The sequence below is a fragment of the Sapajus apella genome, unplaced genomic scaffold (genome assembly GCF_009761245.1).
Source record: "Sapajus apella isolate SASKATOON/1434 unplaced genomic scaffold, GSC_monkey_1.0 scaffold2, whole genome shotgun sequence".
In the NCBI taxonomy this organism is placed as follows: Eukaryota; Metazoa; Chordata; class Mammalia; order Primates; family Cebidae; genus Sapajus; species Sapajus apella.
Window position 1 is genome coordinate 8133137 of NW_022436942.1, and position 15042 is coordinate 8148178.

General features: G+C 37.8%; 1 protein-coding gene across 4 annotated transcripts in view; it reads right to left on the reverse strand.

The window, feature by feature from the left end:
* Nucleotides 1–236: 236 nt before the first annotated feature.
* Nucleotides 237–15042, reverse strand: part of MDM2 (MDM2 proto-oncogene) — a 30346-nt gene continuing 15540 nt past the window's right edge. For 2 of the 4 annotated variants that reach the window (XM_032287859.1, XM_032287867.1), the window contains 4 exons: nucleotides 11703–11863; nucleotides 5908–5922; nucleotides 5011–5088; nucleotides 237–2603 (listed from right to left, as the gene is read on the reverse strand). In XM_032287859.1, the coding sequence (XP_032143750.1) occupies nucleotides 2022–2603; nucleotides 5011–5088; nucleotides 5908–5922; nucleotides 11703–11863 (836 nt within the window). In that variant the 3' untranslated portion in view covers nucleotides 237–2021. Of the gene's footprint in view, nucleotides 2604–5010; nucleotides 5089–5766; nucleotides 5923–11702; nucleotides 11864–15042 lie in introns of all 4 variants that reach the window. The other 2 variants (XM_032287841.1, XM_032287850.1) reach the window with 1 other exon arrangement.

Sequence of the window (15042 nt, forward strand, 5' to 3'; positions counted from 1 at the left end):
ATTTTCAAATGCAAATATATTAGCAGTTACAGACAAGATTTTTAGGAAACCTCTTCTACATCTGCATCCTGTTGTAATGGTTGTATCATCTTTTCTTCCAGCTGCTTTCCTTTGCCTTCAAGAAGGGTCAAGATGAGTTTTGCCCAATTTCTCTGATGTCCTGAACTTTCTGTATTCCTTTATTTTTCTTCAATTTGTTCCTTATAAATTTAGTCTGCAATTGTTTGATCTTTGCATCTGTCTTCGCTACATCAGTAATTTTATTCTTCAGTTCTTGCTGGTATTTGACAGGTTCATTTCTATATTTTTCAAATTCAAATGAATTATCCACTGTAAGCTTGTTATTATCAGTTGCTCTACTGAATGTTTTAGTCCACCTAACCTTTCGAGAATTGCACTTCTAAAGTTTTTATGACATTTGGATTCACACAATCTGAACGCCGTGCAGTAGCTACAGATGAACACCATGATGTGAGCAGGGTAGACTGGCTCTAAAAGACACTAACACTTCTCAGTACACATGCTGAGCTCGCATGGGCTTCCACTGACCAAACATGGAGCTAGAGTCAAGAGGTATCTTGGAATTCCACATTCTGACCTTGTCATTCTTGAAGGAAAAGGATGCATCATTTCTGGATAATTCAGAAAAAACTTGCAATCTTTTCAGTTAGTTTTTAAATGAACAATTCTGTTCATCAAATTTCTGAATTGACCCTTCTGAATTCACGGGTTTCCGAAACTGGCCGTAAGCAAAAGTCTGAAGCCTAGGCTGGGCACCAAGTAACCCAGCCCAGGAAGGGACCTGAAGTGTCCTACAGTTGTTTTTCAACTTAGGGGAAACAACAGGTTCCACTAAATCCTGAAAAGATTTTTTGTGTGAAAAAGGGCTTGATATACTAGGTTACATTCCCAAGACAATGCCATATTTTACTCAGGAGGCTTTAAAGTTTTGTCTTATGGGTAAATGGTAGCTGTTTTCACTGGTAGCATCATTACCCCCATCCCTCACTTCAGTTGTTTATACAGAAGAGGCTGGAGAATAAGAAGTACATTTTTACAGCCGGGTGGGGTGGCTTACACCTATAATCCTACCTGGCGCTTCCAGAGACCAAGACAGGAGGATCCCTCGAGTCCAGGAGCTCAAGACCAGCCTAGACAACATAAGGAGACCCTGTCTCCATTGCAAAAACAAGAACTCTTAAAGAAAAAAAAAAAGTAACACATTTTTATTTACATAGCACCAAATATAAGAGCCAATTTTTTTTTAACCTAGAAAAAGTATTTTGGAGAGAGAAACTAAAGATCAGAAGGTCTAAGAATACCTAAAATTTGGGGCCAGTTACGGTGCCTTACACCTATAATCCCAGCATTTTGGGAGACTGAGGCAGGTGGATCACTTGAGTTTAGGAGTTAAAGGCCATGCTGTCAACATGGTGAAATCCTGTCTCTACTAAAACCACAAAAAAATCAGGTGGTATTGTGGCTCGTGCCTGTAATCCTAACTGCTCTGGAAGCTGAGGCAGGAGACTGCTTGAACTGAGAAGGTGGAGACTGTAAGACTGTGCCACTGCACTCCAGCCTGGGCAACCGAGTGAGACTCTGTCTCAAAAAAAAAGAAAAATGAAAAAACAAAAAACTAAATGTTTCCACCAATTTCCCTTTACATGAAAGGTACTAAATAAGTTACATCACAATGCCATATATATATATATATATTTTAAAAAATAGATAATTCTCATTTAAGACAGAGTAGAAATTATTTAAAATTTGGGGTTGTGGTAAAGAATCAGCTATTCAATTCAAATTATGTTAAAACCCAAATATTAAATAGACACAGAATGAAATTTTCTTCAAAGTAAGTATTTACTATTTCACTACCAAAGTAGGTAAATTATACTAAAGAGAAGAAATCCACATGGATTGAGGCAATTTCTCCCTTTGATATATGTAAATAAATTTCATGCTGTCTGAATCCTTAGGGTTAATTAGTTAGGAATATAATTCTCTTATACACAGGGCAACTAGGGGAAATAAGTTAGCACAATCATTTGAATTGGTTGTCTACATACTGGGCAGGGCTTATTCCTTTTCTTTAGCTTCTTTGCACATGTAAAGCAGGCCATAAGATGTCCTGTTTTGCCATGGACAATGCAACCATTTTTAGGTCGACCTTGACAAATCACACAAGGTTCAATGGCATTAAGGGGCAAACTAGATTCCATACTTTCTTCTTTGTCTTGCGTTTCTTCCCTTTCAGACTCTTTTGCATCTTCTTGGCTGCTATAAATAATGCTACTAGAAGTTGACGGCTGAGAATAGTCCTCACTTTCTTGTGATTGTGAGGCTTGTGTAATTTTATCATCATTTTCCTCAACACACGACTCTTTGGAATCATTCGCTGTAATTTTTTTACAATCAGGAACATCAAAGCCCTCTTCAGCTTGTGTTGAGTTTTCCAGTTTGGCTTTCTCAGAGATTTCCCCTTTATCTTTATCTTTCCCTTTATCTTCAGGAAGCCAATTCTCACGAAGGGCCCAACATCTGTTACAATGTGACGGAAGCGGGGGATTCATTTCATTGCATGAAGTGCATTTCCAATAGTCCTTCAATGAAATAAGACACGCAGTCAGTTTCTGTAATCCTTTAAATACTAGTCACAGGAATTCTAGCAACTTTGCTATGTCTAAGGTAAAATATACCACACAGCTCAATATTCAGTGTTTCATATAATACAGTCACCATGTACAGCATTAAGACTATAGTTAGTAATATATTTGTATACTGGATATTTACTAAGAGAGTAGATTTTTTATATTTTTACCAAACACACAAGGTAACTATACAAGATAATGAATTACATTAATTTGCTTGACTATAGTGATCATTTCACTATTAACATGTGTGTCAAAACGTCATGTTATATGTCTCAATTACACACAAAACAGGTTTTTAAAAGTCAATATGTAACAGTCTCTCCTAGAAAACATGCATACCCATTTTTTTCACCCATACCAACCTGAAAAATTCTAAACTAAAAATGTATTCACTGCGATATTAATCATGTACCTATAAAGTTATCTGTTTCAGGATACAATTACAGTTGTTTCCTTTAGTTGATGCAAGTATATGGGATCTTTCACTCTGTAATGCAGCCTATCTTCACTCCCTTAAAGGCTCAACCCTTGACACTATTCTAGAGTCGATCCTATCAATCTGGATGAAACCTGCCTTCTAGAGAAAGACTTCCTAATCCACCAGTGACTGGAACTACCTTAGACGTGCTCTAAAACCATGGCTCAACTGAGTATTCCCTAACTCCAACCACAAGAGAAATGCTAAAACATTTTCACAGCAAGTATTGCCGCTAAAACCTATCATCCTTGGTCACTAACCATAACGTATGCCCTTTACTTGTCTAGCCTTTCCTGTGCTCTCATCTCTGTAACTGCTCAATGCTTCTTTCTCTTCTCAAAGTTTTATCATGCAAGCCTTTCCACCATGCAATTTGGATAACAAACTCTCCCACATCCCCAGCTTTTTTACATAACCTATTCTTCCCTTAACTGAAGCATGGTTCTTGCCTGAGGACATTTTACAAGTGAAAACCTCATAAGTTATGCCTCACAAATGACATAAGAGAGGAGCAATAAAGACAGAGACTATTTATTCTTCAACATTGGTTTTTACAAGTTATAGAAGGGGGTTTTCACAGCTCATAAAACCAATGAAAAGGTCTTGCAATATGGGAGTAAAAGGGCATCAAAAAGTCTAATATATTGCAAGATCAATATCTAAAATAATTTTAGTGGGTCTTAAAATAGATAATAAAAAGTCTAAAATATTTTACACAACTTGACATCAAATGATTCAACTAGTTATTTAAATTATTTTCTACTACAATAAAAATTTTGGAAACATATTTTCATCTTTTTTGCATTTGGATAATTAATAACTGTTTATAACTAAAAAAATGTATTTCCTATTCAACTATAACAAAGGCAATATTAAGAACAAAATGGCAAAACCTACCACATTCTATAATAAAAATCAATAATAAAAATGTTTACATTTGGCTGGGTGTGGTGGCTTATGCCTATAATTCTGGCACTTTGGGAGACTAAAGCGGGTGGATCACTGGAGCCCAGGAGTTCGAGACCATCCTGGGCAACACGGTGACATCTCTATAACAAATACAAATTAGCTGGGTGTGGTGGCATGCACCTATACTCCCACCTACTCGGGAGGTTGAGGTGGGAGATCACTTGAGCCTGGAAGGTGGAGGCTGCAGTAAGCCATGATCACATCACTGCACTCCAGCCTAGATGACAGAGCAGGACCCTATTTCAATTTTAAAAAAACTTTACATTTGACAAGATTGGCAAAATGTTGGTAAGTGTTATTGGGTGATAAGTATACTGAAGATAATTGAAATTTTCCAAAATAACAGCAAAAAGTACCAATTCAGCTGGGTGCAGTGGTTCATGCCTATAATCCCACATTTTAGGAGGCCAAGGTGGGTGGATCGTTCTCAAGTGATCTCTCAGAGTGATCTGCCCACTCTCAATTCTCAGCCAGGATGAGACCAGTCTGGCCAACATGGTGAAACCTGGTCTCTACTAAAAATATAAAAATTAGTGGGGCGTGATGGCGCACACCTATAATCCCAGCTACTTTGGAGAATGAGGCACAAGAATCGCTTGAACCTGGGAGGTGGAAGCTGCAGTACATCGAGATTGCACCACTACACTCCAGCCTGGGAGACAAAGTAAGACCCTGTTTCAAAAAAACAAAACAAACAAACAAAAACAAAGTTCAAATTCCACCATCTAAAAATAAAAATTATAGCTATAAGTTTCATTACAACAAATGAAAGCAAAATGCTTTAATCAGACTTTATATTTTAACTTTATAAAAATCAGCTCATTTCAGAAAGTAGGATAGACATAATTTTCCTCATCTAGACCTTAATGTAATTTTTTGATTTCTTAAAAAAAGCAGATATATACTTACAGCTAAGGAAATTTCAGGATCTTCTTCAAATGAATCTGTATCACTCTCCCCTGCCTGATACACAGTAACTCGATATACCTAATAAAACAAATTCGTCAGCATCAATTCATCACCCTTTTTCCTTCTACCGGAAAACTTCCTAGTAATAAGTCCTAAATACCATGCACTACAATATATGAGAAAGTCTAAGATGAAATAGAGTGAGTGAGTATAAAGGGGGAAAAAATGGAGGAGAGAGAAATCATCACCCACAATGGGAAAAGTCAATACAAAGGATGTTTAGGATGAATAAAACAAAACATTCAGCTCAGTGGTTTAATTTTATAAATAAATAATACGGAGATATTAAACAACAGGAAAATGGCTAGAAATGCTGAAGGCAGCCACTTCTGGGAAACAGATCACTGAGGGTACTATTTGACTTTAACTGTATGCATGTTTTACTTTTACAAAAAGCAAGCTAATATTACAACAGTAATTGAATTAAATATTTTTAAAAGTGATGAGATGGTTATAATAAGCATGTTCATTGAGGCCTACTGACTTCTTGGCATTACTAGCAACATAAGAATATAAATCAAGTTATGAACAACTATGAAATCCTCAAGTCCACAAACTAATACATTAGTCTGAACAAATCAAGAGGCTAGGATTTCAAGTGAAATCTGAATATATTATGATTTCATTCTCAAAGTCAATGAGCATAGAAAATATTTAATAATTTTCCAACATAATTAGAGGGGGGGAAAATACTACCTCATCATCTTCATCTGAGAGTTCTTGTGCTTCTTCACTAAGGCTATAATCTTCTGAGTCGAGAGATTCAACTTCAAATTCTACACTAAACTGATCTGAAACTGAATCCTGATCCAACCAATCACTTGAATGTTCACTTACACCAGCATCCAGATCCTAAAATAAGAAAAAAATATGTAACTTAATAAACATCACCTCTTGGCCTCTGTAAGTTTCCTAACTCATCCCTCTGACTCTATTTCCTCCTCAGATGCATCCTGCACACTGACACTAGATTAAGGTTTCAAGGTTATTTCTACATTATTTTCCCTGTGCAAAACTCCACTGCATAAAGGGAAAAAAACCAAAGCCTCTTGGCACTGAAGGTACAGACAGTGTGACTATATTAACATCATCATCTGTCTTCAACTAGACATCTCTCCTCCCTTACTAAATATGGACAATCCCACCAGATCTAGATGCTTCCTCAACTAATCGTGGCATTTCAACTTCCACACCTTCCCCCTCACTAGAATAATTTCACACTTTCAAAATCCTATTCCTTTTTCCTTGACTGGGCCTTTGTCAATATCATAACTGAAAAGGCTCTTCCACTTCTTTTTTTTTTTTTTTTTTTTTTTTTGAGACGGAGTTTTGCTCTTGTTGCCCAGGCTGGAGTGCAATGGTGCGATCTTGGCTCACCACAACCTCCGCCTCCAGGGTTCAAGCAATTCTACTGCCTCAGCCTCCCACGTAGCTGGGACTATAGGCAAGTGCCATGATGCCCAGCTAGTTTTTGTATTTTTAGTAGAAACAGGGTTTCACTATGTTGACGAGGATGGTCTCAATCTCTTGACCTCGTGATCTGCCCACCTCGGCCTCCCAAAGTGCTGGGATTACAGGCATCAGCCACCTTGCCCAGCCCTCTTCCACCTTTAATTAACCTTGCTACTTGTAGAATACTGAATTACACAGTCTCACACCTAATTATGCAAAACATAATTTTGTAGGTATGTTTCTCATCTGAATTATATATACTTTTGAGCTAAGACCTGTCTTACTTATCTTTATATGTCCACATTGGTAGAATGCAAGTAACAAGACGCAACACAAGATATGTATGGGGTTTTTTTTTTCTTAGAAAAATGTCTCGAGTCACAGATACTTATGTTTTTCTAATAAACTTTGAAATTTCCTTTAAAGAGCCTTTAGACAATTAAAAAAAAAAATCTGTAGCTGCTCATCTGATTCCTCGTTTCAGGATTTCAAGAATCTAATAAGACCTTCAGGCCCATATTTGCTGTCAGTGGCTAAGGGTAGGGGCATACATTAAGTAGAAGGCTATAGCTGAAAAAAGTCTGGCAGTCAGGATATGACTTATTCTACACATGCCACTATGTAGCTAATTTAAGTACATCAATTAGCTTTTTTTTTTTTTTTTTTTTTTTCTTTTCTTTTGGAGACAGTCTTACTCTGTTGCCCAAGCCAGAATGCAATGGAGCTCCAGTCTCACTGCAACCTCCACCTCTGGGGTTCAAGCAATTCTCCTGCCACAGCCTCCCAAGTAGCTGAGATTACAGGCATCCACCACCACACCAGGCTAATTGTTATATTTTTAGTGGAGATGGGGTTTCACCATGTTGGCTGGGCTAGTCTTGAACTTCTGACCTCCACAGTGATAGCCACCTCAGCCTCCCAAAGTACTGCGATTACAGCCATGAGCCACTGTGCCCAGCCCAGATCATTTAACTTCTAAAGGCTATAGCTACTTCATCTAGAAAAGGAGTTTAGATTAAATGACTTCCATATCTATGTCAGTTCTAAAAACAGAAACAAAGTATATTATTTATGGCCTCTGAGGTCAAAAGACTTTTGTAGAGTCATGTCAGGAAAGAGTAGTAAAAACAACATTAATCAAGCTTCAGCTCTAATTCCTAACAAGGGCTCTGCTGACAATCAGGTTAGAATCACAAGTCAAGTTAGGATACAATTAACATCTCTAACAAAGTAACCCAGCAAACCAAATACTTCAACTAACTAAAGTTCTTAGTGCCCTAATTTTAGAATAAGGGGGTAAATCACTAGAAACATTAAGTCTCAGAAAACATACTCCATGGTGGGGGTCTGCACCTGTGGCCCATCACCCATCTATTTGTATTAATAAAGAGATTGAGCACAGCCATACCTATGTGTTTACTTGTTGTCTATGGATGCTCCTGCGTTACAAGAGTGAAGCTCAGTAGCTGTGACAGAAAACATGGCCCTGCAGAGCCCAAATATTTAACTATCTGGCTCTTTGCAGAAAGTCTGCCAACTCCTGTCCTACAGTACTATAAAAAATGCAATTGGGAGTGGTTTTAAAAAGTTTTGGCTAATGTTCACAAAAGAATGCCACAGAAACTATTAAATACCGTAAGCTTCAAAAGCATCAGGCTGGGAGTGGTGGCTCATACCTGTCATCCCAACACTCTGGGAGCCAATACAGGGGAATCACTTAAGCCCAGCAATGTCAGACCAGCCTGGAAAACAGGCTGAGACCTCATCTCTGGAAGAAAAAAAAAATAAAGTAAAAAAAAAAAAAAAAAAAAAAAAAAAAAAAAAACCTAGCCAGGTGTGGTGGTGCACACCTGTAGTCCCAGCTCTCAAGGCTGAGGAGGAAGGTTTGCTTTAACCCAGGAGGTTGGGGTTGCAGTAAGCCATGAACATGCTGCTGCACTCCAGCCTGGGCAACAAGAGCGAGTGACTGTCTCAAAAATAAAAAATAAAAAGAAAAGCATCAGATAGGCTAGCTCTGCACAGATCTTAGATTTTTGTTTCTTCTTCTTCTTCTTTTTTTTTTTTTTTTTTAGACAGAGTCTTGCTTTGTCGCCAGGTGCCAGGCTGGAATGCAGTGGCACGATCTCAGCTCACTGCAACCTCTGCCTCCCTGGTTCAAGCAGTTCTCCTGCCTCAGCCTCCCAAGTAGCTGGGACTACAGGCGTGCACCACCACGCCCAGCTAATTTTTGTATTTTTTTTAGTAGAGATGGGGTTTCACCAGGTTGGCCAGAATGGTCTCGATCTCTTGACCTCGTGATCCGCTCACTTTGGCATCCCAAAGTGCTGGGATTACAGGCATAACCCACCATGCTCAGCCAGATCTTAGATTTTTGTAGTCAGAAATACCTAGAATTGTTTCAGTTTCAATTATGACAGTTGTAGAAGCAAGTTATTAAAAACCCCCAGTCTTAGCTATAACAAAAGATCATCATCTAAACTGCATGGAATACAGTCTAGAACAGTCTTAGTTTCCCACAATTTCTTAAACCCCAAAGAAAGAAAAGATGGGAGAGGAATGCACTTTCACAAACTGGTGAATAACACCCAGTGATGACTACCACATTCCCAAATGAGGGAAATTATAATTAAGGAAGAAAAAAAAAAAAAAAACTGGCCCTACTAAAAGCTTTCACAACTAGGGACTTAGCCTGGAAAACGAGACATTTTTAACAGATAGGATTTTTTAAGAGAATTCAGGACTGGGCTAACAAAAAGAAAAAAAGAATTACTGTTCTACTCAACTCAGATAATGTGGTTTCCTTTATTTACTAAGAAATAAAGGAAAAGAGGTCCTTAAGAAGATTTTTCCACTGCTCCAAAAATGTACCTTGTCTAGCCTAAAAGCCCCAGCCTCTTGCCCTTGCCAGGATCTGTGCCTAACAACATGCCCCCCCCATTTCCCTATGAATGTAAAACAGCACTGGTGCCCTGCATTTGCATCTTAAAGGACTGGGGTGGGAGGGCCAGTTTTCTCGAGGGCTACATATATATCATGCCTGGTTAAATCAATCCCCTGAGCCACTACAGAAAACTGGCTGGTATCCTCAGAATGTGAGGTCTCCTCTTTCATCTCTTTAAGGGGGAGCTTCTTCCTTCTGCCTTCTCCTTCTTGCCTATTAAACTCTCCACTCCTTAAAACCACTCCACATGTGTCCATGTTGTTTTATCTAATTCAACTCAAAACAGAAAACCTGGTGCTCTTCCACTCATCAAAGCTGTATCAGTCACAAGGCAGTGTCCAGGTACAAAGCAAGAACAAAGACTCCAAATATCATTCAGCTAGAATTCTGATATAACTTTAACAAAAGACTATACGTTAAAAAAATAAAATAAAAACAAAAAAGAAAAAAAAGACTATACATTAAATAGGGTGTTGGGCTCAGTGGCTCAAGTCTGTAATCCCAACACTTTGGGTAGCCAAGGCGGGCAGATCACTTGAGGTCAGGAGTTCAAGACCAGCCTGGCCAACATAGTGAAACCTCGTCTCTACTAAAAGTAAAAAACTTAGCAGAGCAAGGCAGTAGGCGCCTGTAATCCCAGCTACTCAGGAAGCTGAGACACGAAAATCGCTTGAGCCCAGGAGGCAGAAGTTGCAGTGAGCCAAGATTGCACCACTGCACTCCAGCCACGGCAATAGAGTAAGACTCAATCTCAATAAATAAATAGATAGGATATAGTAATTATCTTTTTAACCAAACTTGTAGTTTGTGTACTCATCAAGTTTTAATTGGATCTAATTTTCAGATCACACATACTTGCTCTCGAGAACCTGTTTTCTTCACTGGATTTATTAAATGTTTTCATTTTTATCATTAATGATCTATCTCCCCCTAAAGGCAAGAACCATATCTACTTTGACTACCACTGTCTCTCCAGTGCCATCTCAACTTTATGGAATCTGGTATAAACTTAAATATCTACAAATGAAGAACCTGCTCTCAGACTGAGCAGGGGCTCATCCTGCCATCTAGCGGTCCACATGAGTAACAGCTCTGTTAAATACAGTACTAACTCTAGAGGGCAGGTATGCATTCATACAGTCACTCCTTTGGAAGAGAAAAATAGAAAGATAACACAGGAAGTAACAAGAATAGGTACAAGGTAAAAGGCTAGGATTACTATCACAATTGATTCCATCTCCCACATCTTCTAGAGACCTACACAATGATTACCAATATCCAGAATAATGACCATGAGACACTGCCACATTACCAAGAAAGGTATCCAATCTTTTGGTTTCCAAAAGGTATCCAATCTTGCAAGAAGAATTGCCTTGGGCCACACGTAAAATACACTAACACTAACAACAGCTCATGAATGAGGAAAAAAAAATTGTAAGAAAAGAAATCTTATAATATTTTAAGAAAGTTTATGAATTTGTGTTGGGCCACATTCAAAGCCATCCCGCCATATGGCCCACAGGGCGTAGGTTGGACAAACTTGTTTAAAGACATACAAACGAAAATATTCCATTTGTCAAGCATACTTGTTAACAAAAAAATTCTTTACCGAACTTCTTTCAGTGACAACTCAAGAAATTCTGCTCACTAAGATTCTGGAATTCTGTATTAGTCATCAGAAAGTACCAATACTCTCCTGTCATCCATGCAATAATAAACCTGTATTTCACAGTGTTGGTAAATAGAATTTACCTGATGTCTAGACCTATTTGGCAAATGTTAAGCTCAGACTACGCTGATGGCTGTAATTAAAGGTATTTTTACTCTAAACAGTCAAGACAAATTTGCCTTAAAATGCTAATACAGTTAACTGAACTAAATTTTTGGTTTTGTTCCTTTATTTTTTAAAAAGTACAACTTCAAATTTCTCAAACAACTCTCCAATTTATTTAATGTACTATTGGTGCAGTCATCCACAAATATTCTCTAATACAGAGTGACACTGATAATGACTAATACTACTACTATTTTACCAATACCAATGTTACTCCACTATTTTCCACATTTCTCACAATACCTGGGGCTGAAGGTAGAGATCAATATAGTAGTTTTATTTTAAAGTAAAATTTAGCACCGTGTTTTGCATCAATCTCATAAGACACATGTATATTCTATTGATATGCTTATTAGGACTGCCAGGACTAGACTGTAACAGAGTCCTTGAAAATGAGAACATTACCGGATTCGATGGCGTCCCTGTAGATTCACTGCTACTGCTTCTTTCACAACATATCTCCCTTATTACACACAGAGCCAGGCTTTCATCAAAGGAAAGGGAAATACTATCAGATTTGTGGCGTTTTCTTTGTCGTTCACCAGATAATTCATCTGAATTTTCTTCTGGATATGTAAGGAAAAAAAAATAAATTGCTGTGCTGTGATTTAGAAAATTGAGCTGTTTTGAGTCCCTATTTGTACAGAAACTTAATTGTAATAAAATTAATCTCAAAAGTTAACAGTTTTATTCAATCTAAGAGTTACAGTAGAACACTAACTGTATGTGTGTATTTATTTATTTGTTTACGTACTTTTTTATGATAAAGGGTCTTACTCTGTCACCCGGGCTGTAGTGCAATGGCACAATCTCGACTCACTGCAACTTCTGCCTTGTAGGCTCAAGTGATCCTTCCACCTCAACAGCAGCCTCCCAAGTAGCTGGGACCACAGGAATGTACCACCACACCTCACTAATATTTGTATTTTTTGTAGAGACAGTGTTTTACCATGTTGCCTAGGCTGACAACACTATTTTTTAAAGGCTTTCTATTCTTCTTTCAGAACTTTATCTCCACACATCACAATTCAATCCATCTAATAAAAGTTTCTATTAACCAATCCAGGATTTTTTTTTCTGTCAAAACCAAACTTTAAAATAAGAGCCAATCTTTTTTTCCCCAAAAGAGCCAAAGTGTTTAATTTACTTATAAGGCATTCTTAATGTTTCAATTTCTTCAGTACCCTACATTTTTTTCTTTTGTGACACAGTCACTCTCTACCACCCAGGGTGGGGTGCAGCGGTATAATCTTGGCTTATTGCAACCTCCGCCTACCAGGTTCTAGCGATTCTTGTGACTCAGTCTCCACGTAGCTGGGATTATAGGCACACGCCACCATGCCCGGATAATTTTTTTTATTTTTGGTAGAGACAGGGTTTCTCCATGTTGGCCAGGCTGGTCTCAATTCCTGGCCTCAAGTGATTCCCCCGCTTCAGCCTCTCAAAGTGCTGTGATTACAGGCATGAGCCACTGAGCCCGGCTCTTCAGTACTCTGTATTTTCAACAGAAATCAAAACCAGTAAAAACTGTCCATTTTATTTTAAATAAATTACCTCTGAATGGGTCAGAATATTAGCCAAATCTGCTGGACATAAATCAGAGTTCTAACTTATACTAGACATAAAAATGAATTACAGGTGGATTAAAGAACTAAATATAAAGAACAAAACCATTCAAGTACCTGTAAGAAAATATTCTTGCCGGGCACGATGGCTCACGCCTATAATCCCAGCACTTTGGGACGCCAATGCGGGTGGATCACAAGGTGAGGAGTTTGAGACCCGGCCAATACGGTGAAACCTGGCCTCTACTAAAAATACAAAAATTAGCCAGGAGTGGTGGTGCACCCCTGTAGTCCCAGCTACTTGGGAGGCTAAGGCAGAAGAATCGCTTGAACTCAGGAAGTAGGTTGCTGTGAGCCGAGATCGTGCCACTGCACTCCAGCCTGGGCAACATAGTGAGACTCCATCTCAAAAAATACTGGGTGGGAAAGTATTTCATAATACTGCAAAGCCCTCAAGAAAAAGACTATGAAGATTAGACATGTCAAGATTTACATGGCAAAATAAAATGCCATAAACAAAAGTTAAAAGGCATAGGTCAGATGCGAAGATAATATCTGCAACATATATAATAAAAAATATCCAGATTATACAAAGTTATACCAAATCAAGATGGACTGGATTTTTTTTTAAAGTAAGAAACAGGAAAAAGCAAGTCACAGGGGAAATACAAATGACTAATAAACATATGAAAAACCTTGAGTCATGTACTTGAGTAATGGAAAAAAAAATCTCCTATGTCCTAGGGATCAAGGAAATGCAAAGTGAAGTGATATCATTTCTTCACCCAAGAGAATGACAAAAATTAAAATGAGGTAGTATCAAAGATTTGAGAAAGAGCATTTTTATACAGTAAGAATATAACATCACACAACATTCTGCAGGCAATTTCTCTATCCTAGAGCATAAAAGTTAAGGATATATGTGCAAAGGTGTTCACTGTACCCTTATATGTAAGTATTTAATACGGTTATGCTATTAAATATTATCCATATGCCTGAAACAGGTAAAACTCTCACACCTTTGCTCATTCCATTTCCCTCTCTTGGCCTATCTAATTAAAGTCATCTCCTCTTCCTGTGAATTCTCCAAATACTCTTACATCCCAATAAGGATTTTTATGTTTTATCTCCAACTAGATCACAAGTTCTGCATGTGAGTTCTTAATCATGTTTGTATTCCCTATTTTAAAAAAGGTGATCTTGGCCAGGCAGCAATTACAATAATGCTGCAATTAATATCTCTATATATAACTCTTTGAATTTTGTATTATATCCTTAGGATAGATTCCTAGAAGTGGAATTACTATGATAATGTTAAGAACTCTAAGCTTTTCTGTTTTTTGAGATGGAGTCTTGTTCTGTCGTCGAGGCTGGAGTAAAATGACACAATCTTGGTTCACTGCAACCTCCACCTCCCAGGTTAAAGCGATTTTCCTGCCTCAGCCTCCCGAGTAGCTGGGATTACAGGTGTTGGCCACCACACCCAGCTAATTTGTGTGTTTTTAGCAGAGATGGGGTTTCACCACATTGGCCAGGCTGGTCTCAAACTCCTAACCTCAAGAGATCTACTGGCTGCCTCAGCCTTCCAAACTGCTGGGATTATAGATGTGAGCCACTGTACCAGGCCATTAAAGCCTTTTTATAATCCAAAAAAATTAATCAATTTATACCAACTTATACCAATTTATAGACCAATAGTGCATCAGTGCTAATACACAGGATGAGTAAAAATTTATCTTTGCTACAATTTGATAGACCAAAAAGGATACCTTTTTGCATTTTTCCTATCTGTAAAGCTAAAATCTCCAAAATTCACCCTCTCCCCATATTTATTAGTCATTTGTATTTACTGTAAGAAATTTTTGTGAACTGCCTGCCCTTTTAGCTATCTGAATTTTTAATGTTTTCATTATTGATTTGGGGAGGAGATTTATGTAATTCAGATATTAATAGTCAAATTTAAAGTGACTACCTGTCTTTCAAATACGTTGTATTCTATTTTTCATTTATCTTTTAAACTCATTTGAAATTCATTTTGGCATAAGGTACAGATGTCATTTTACCTTTTCCCCAAATTAACTACCCATTTGTTCTAGTCCCACCTCTGCCCTTCCTGTCTTCTGCCCACATGTACAAGATTCTGGTCTAGGTTCATTTATTCTATATCACTGATCTGATAT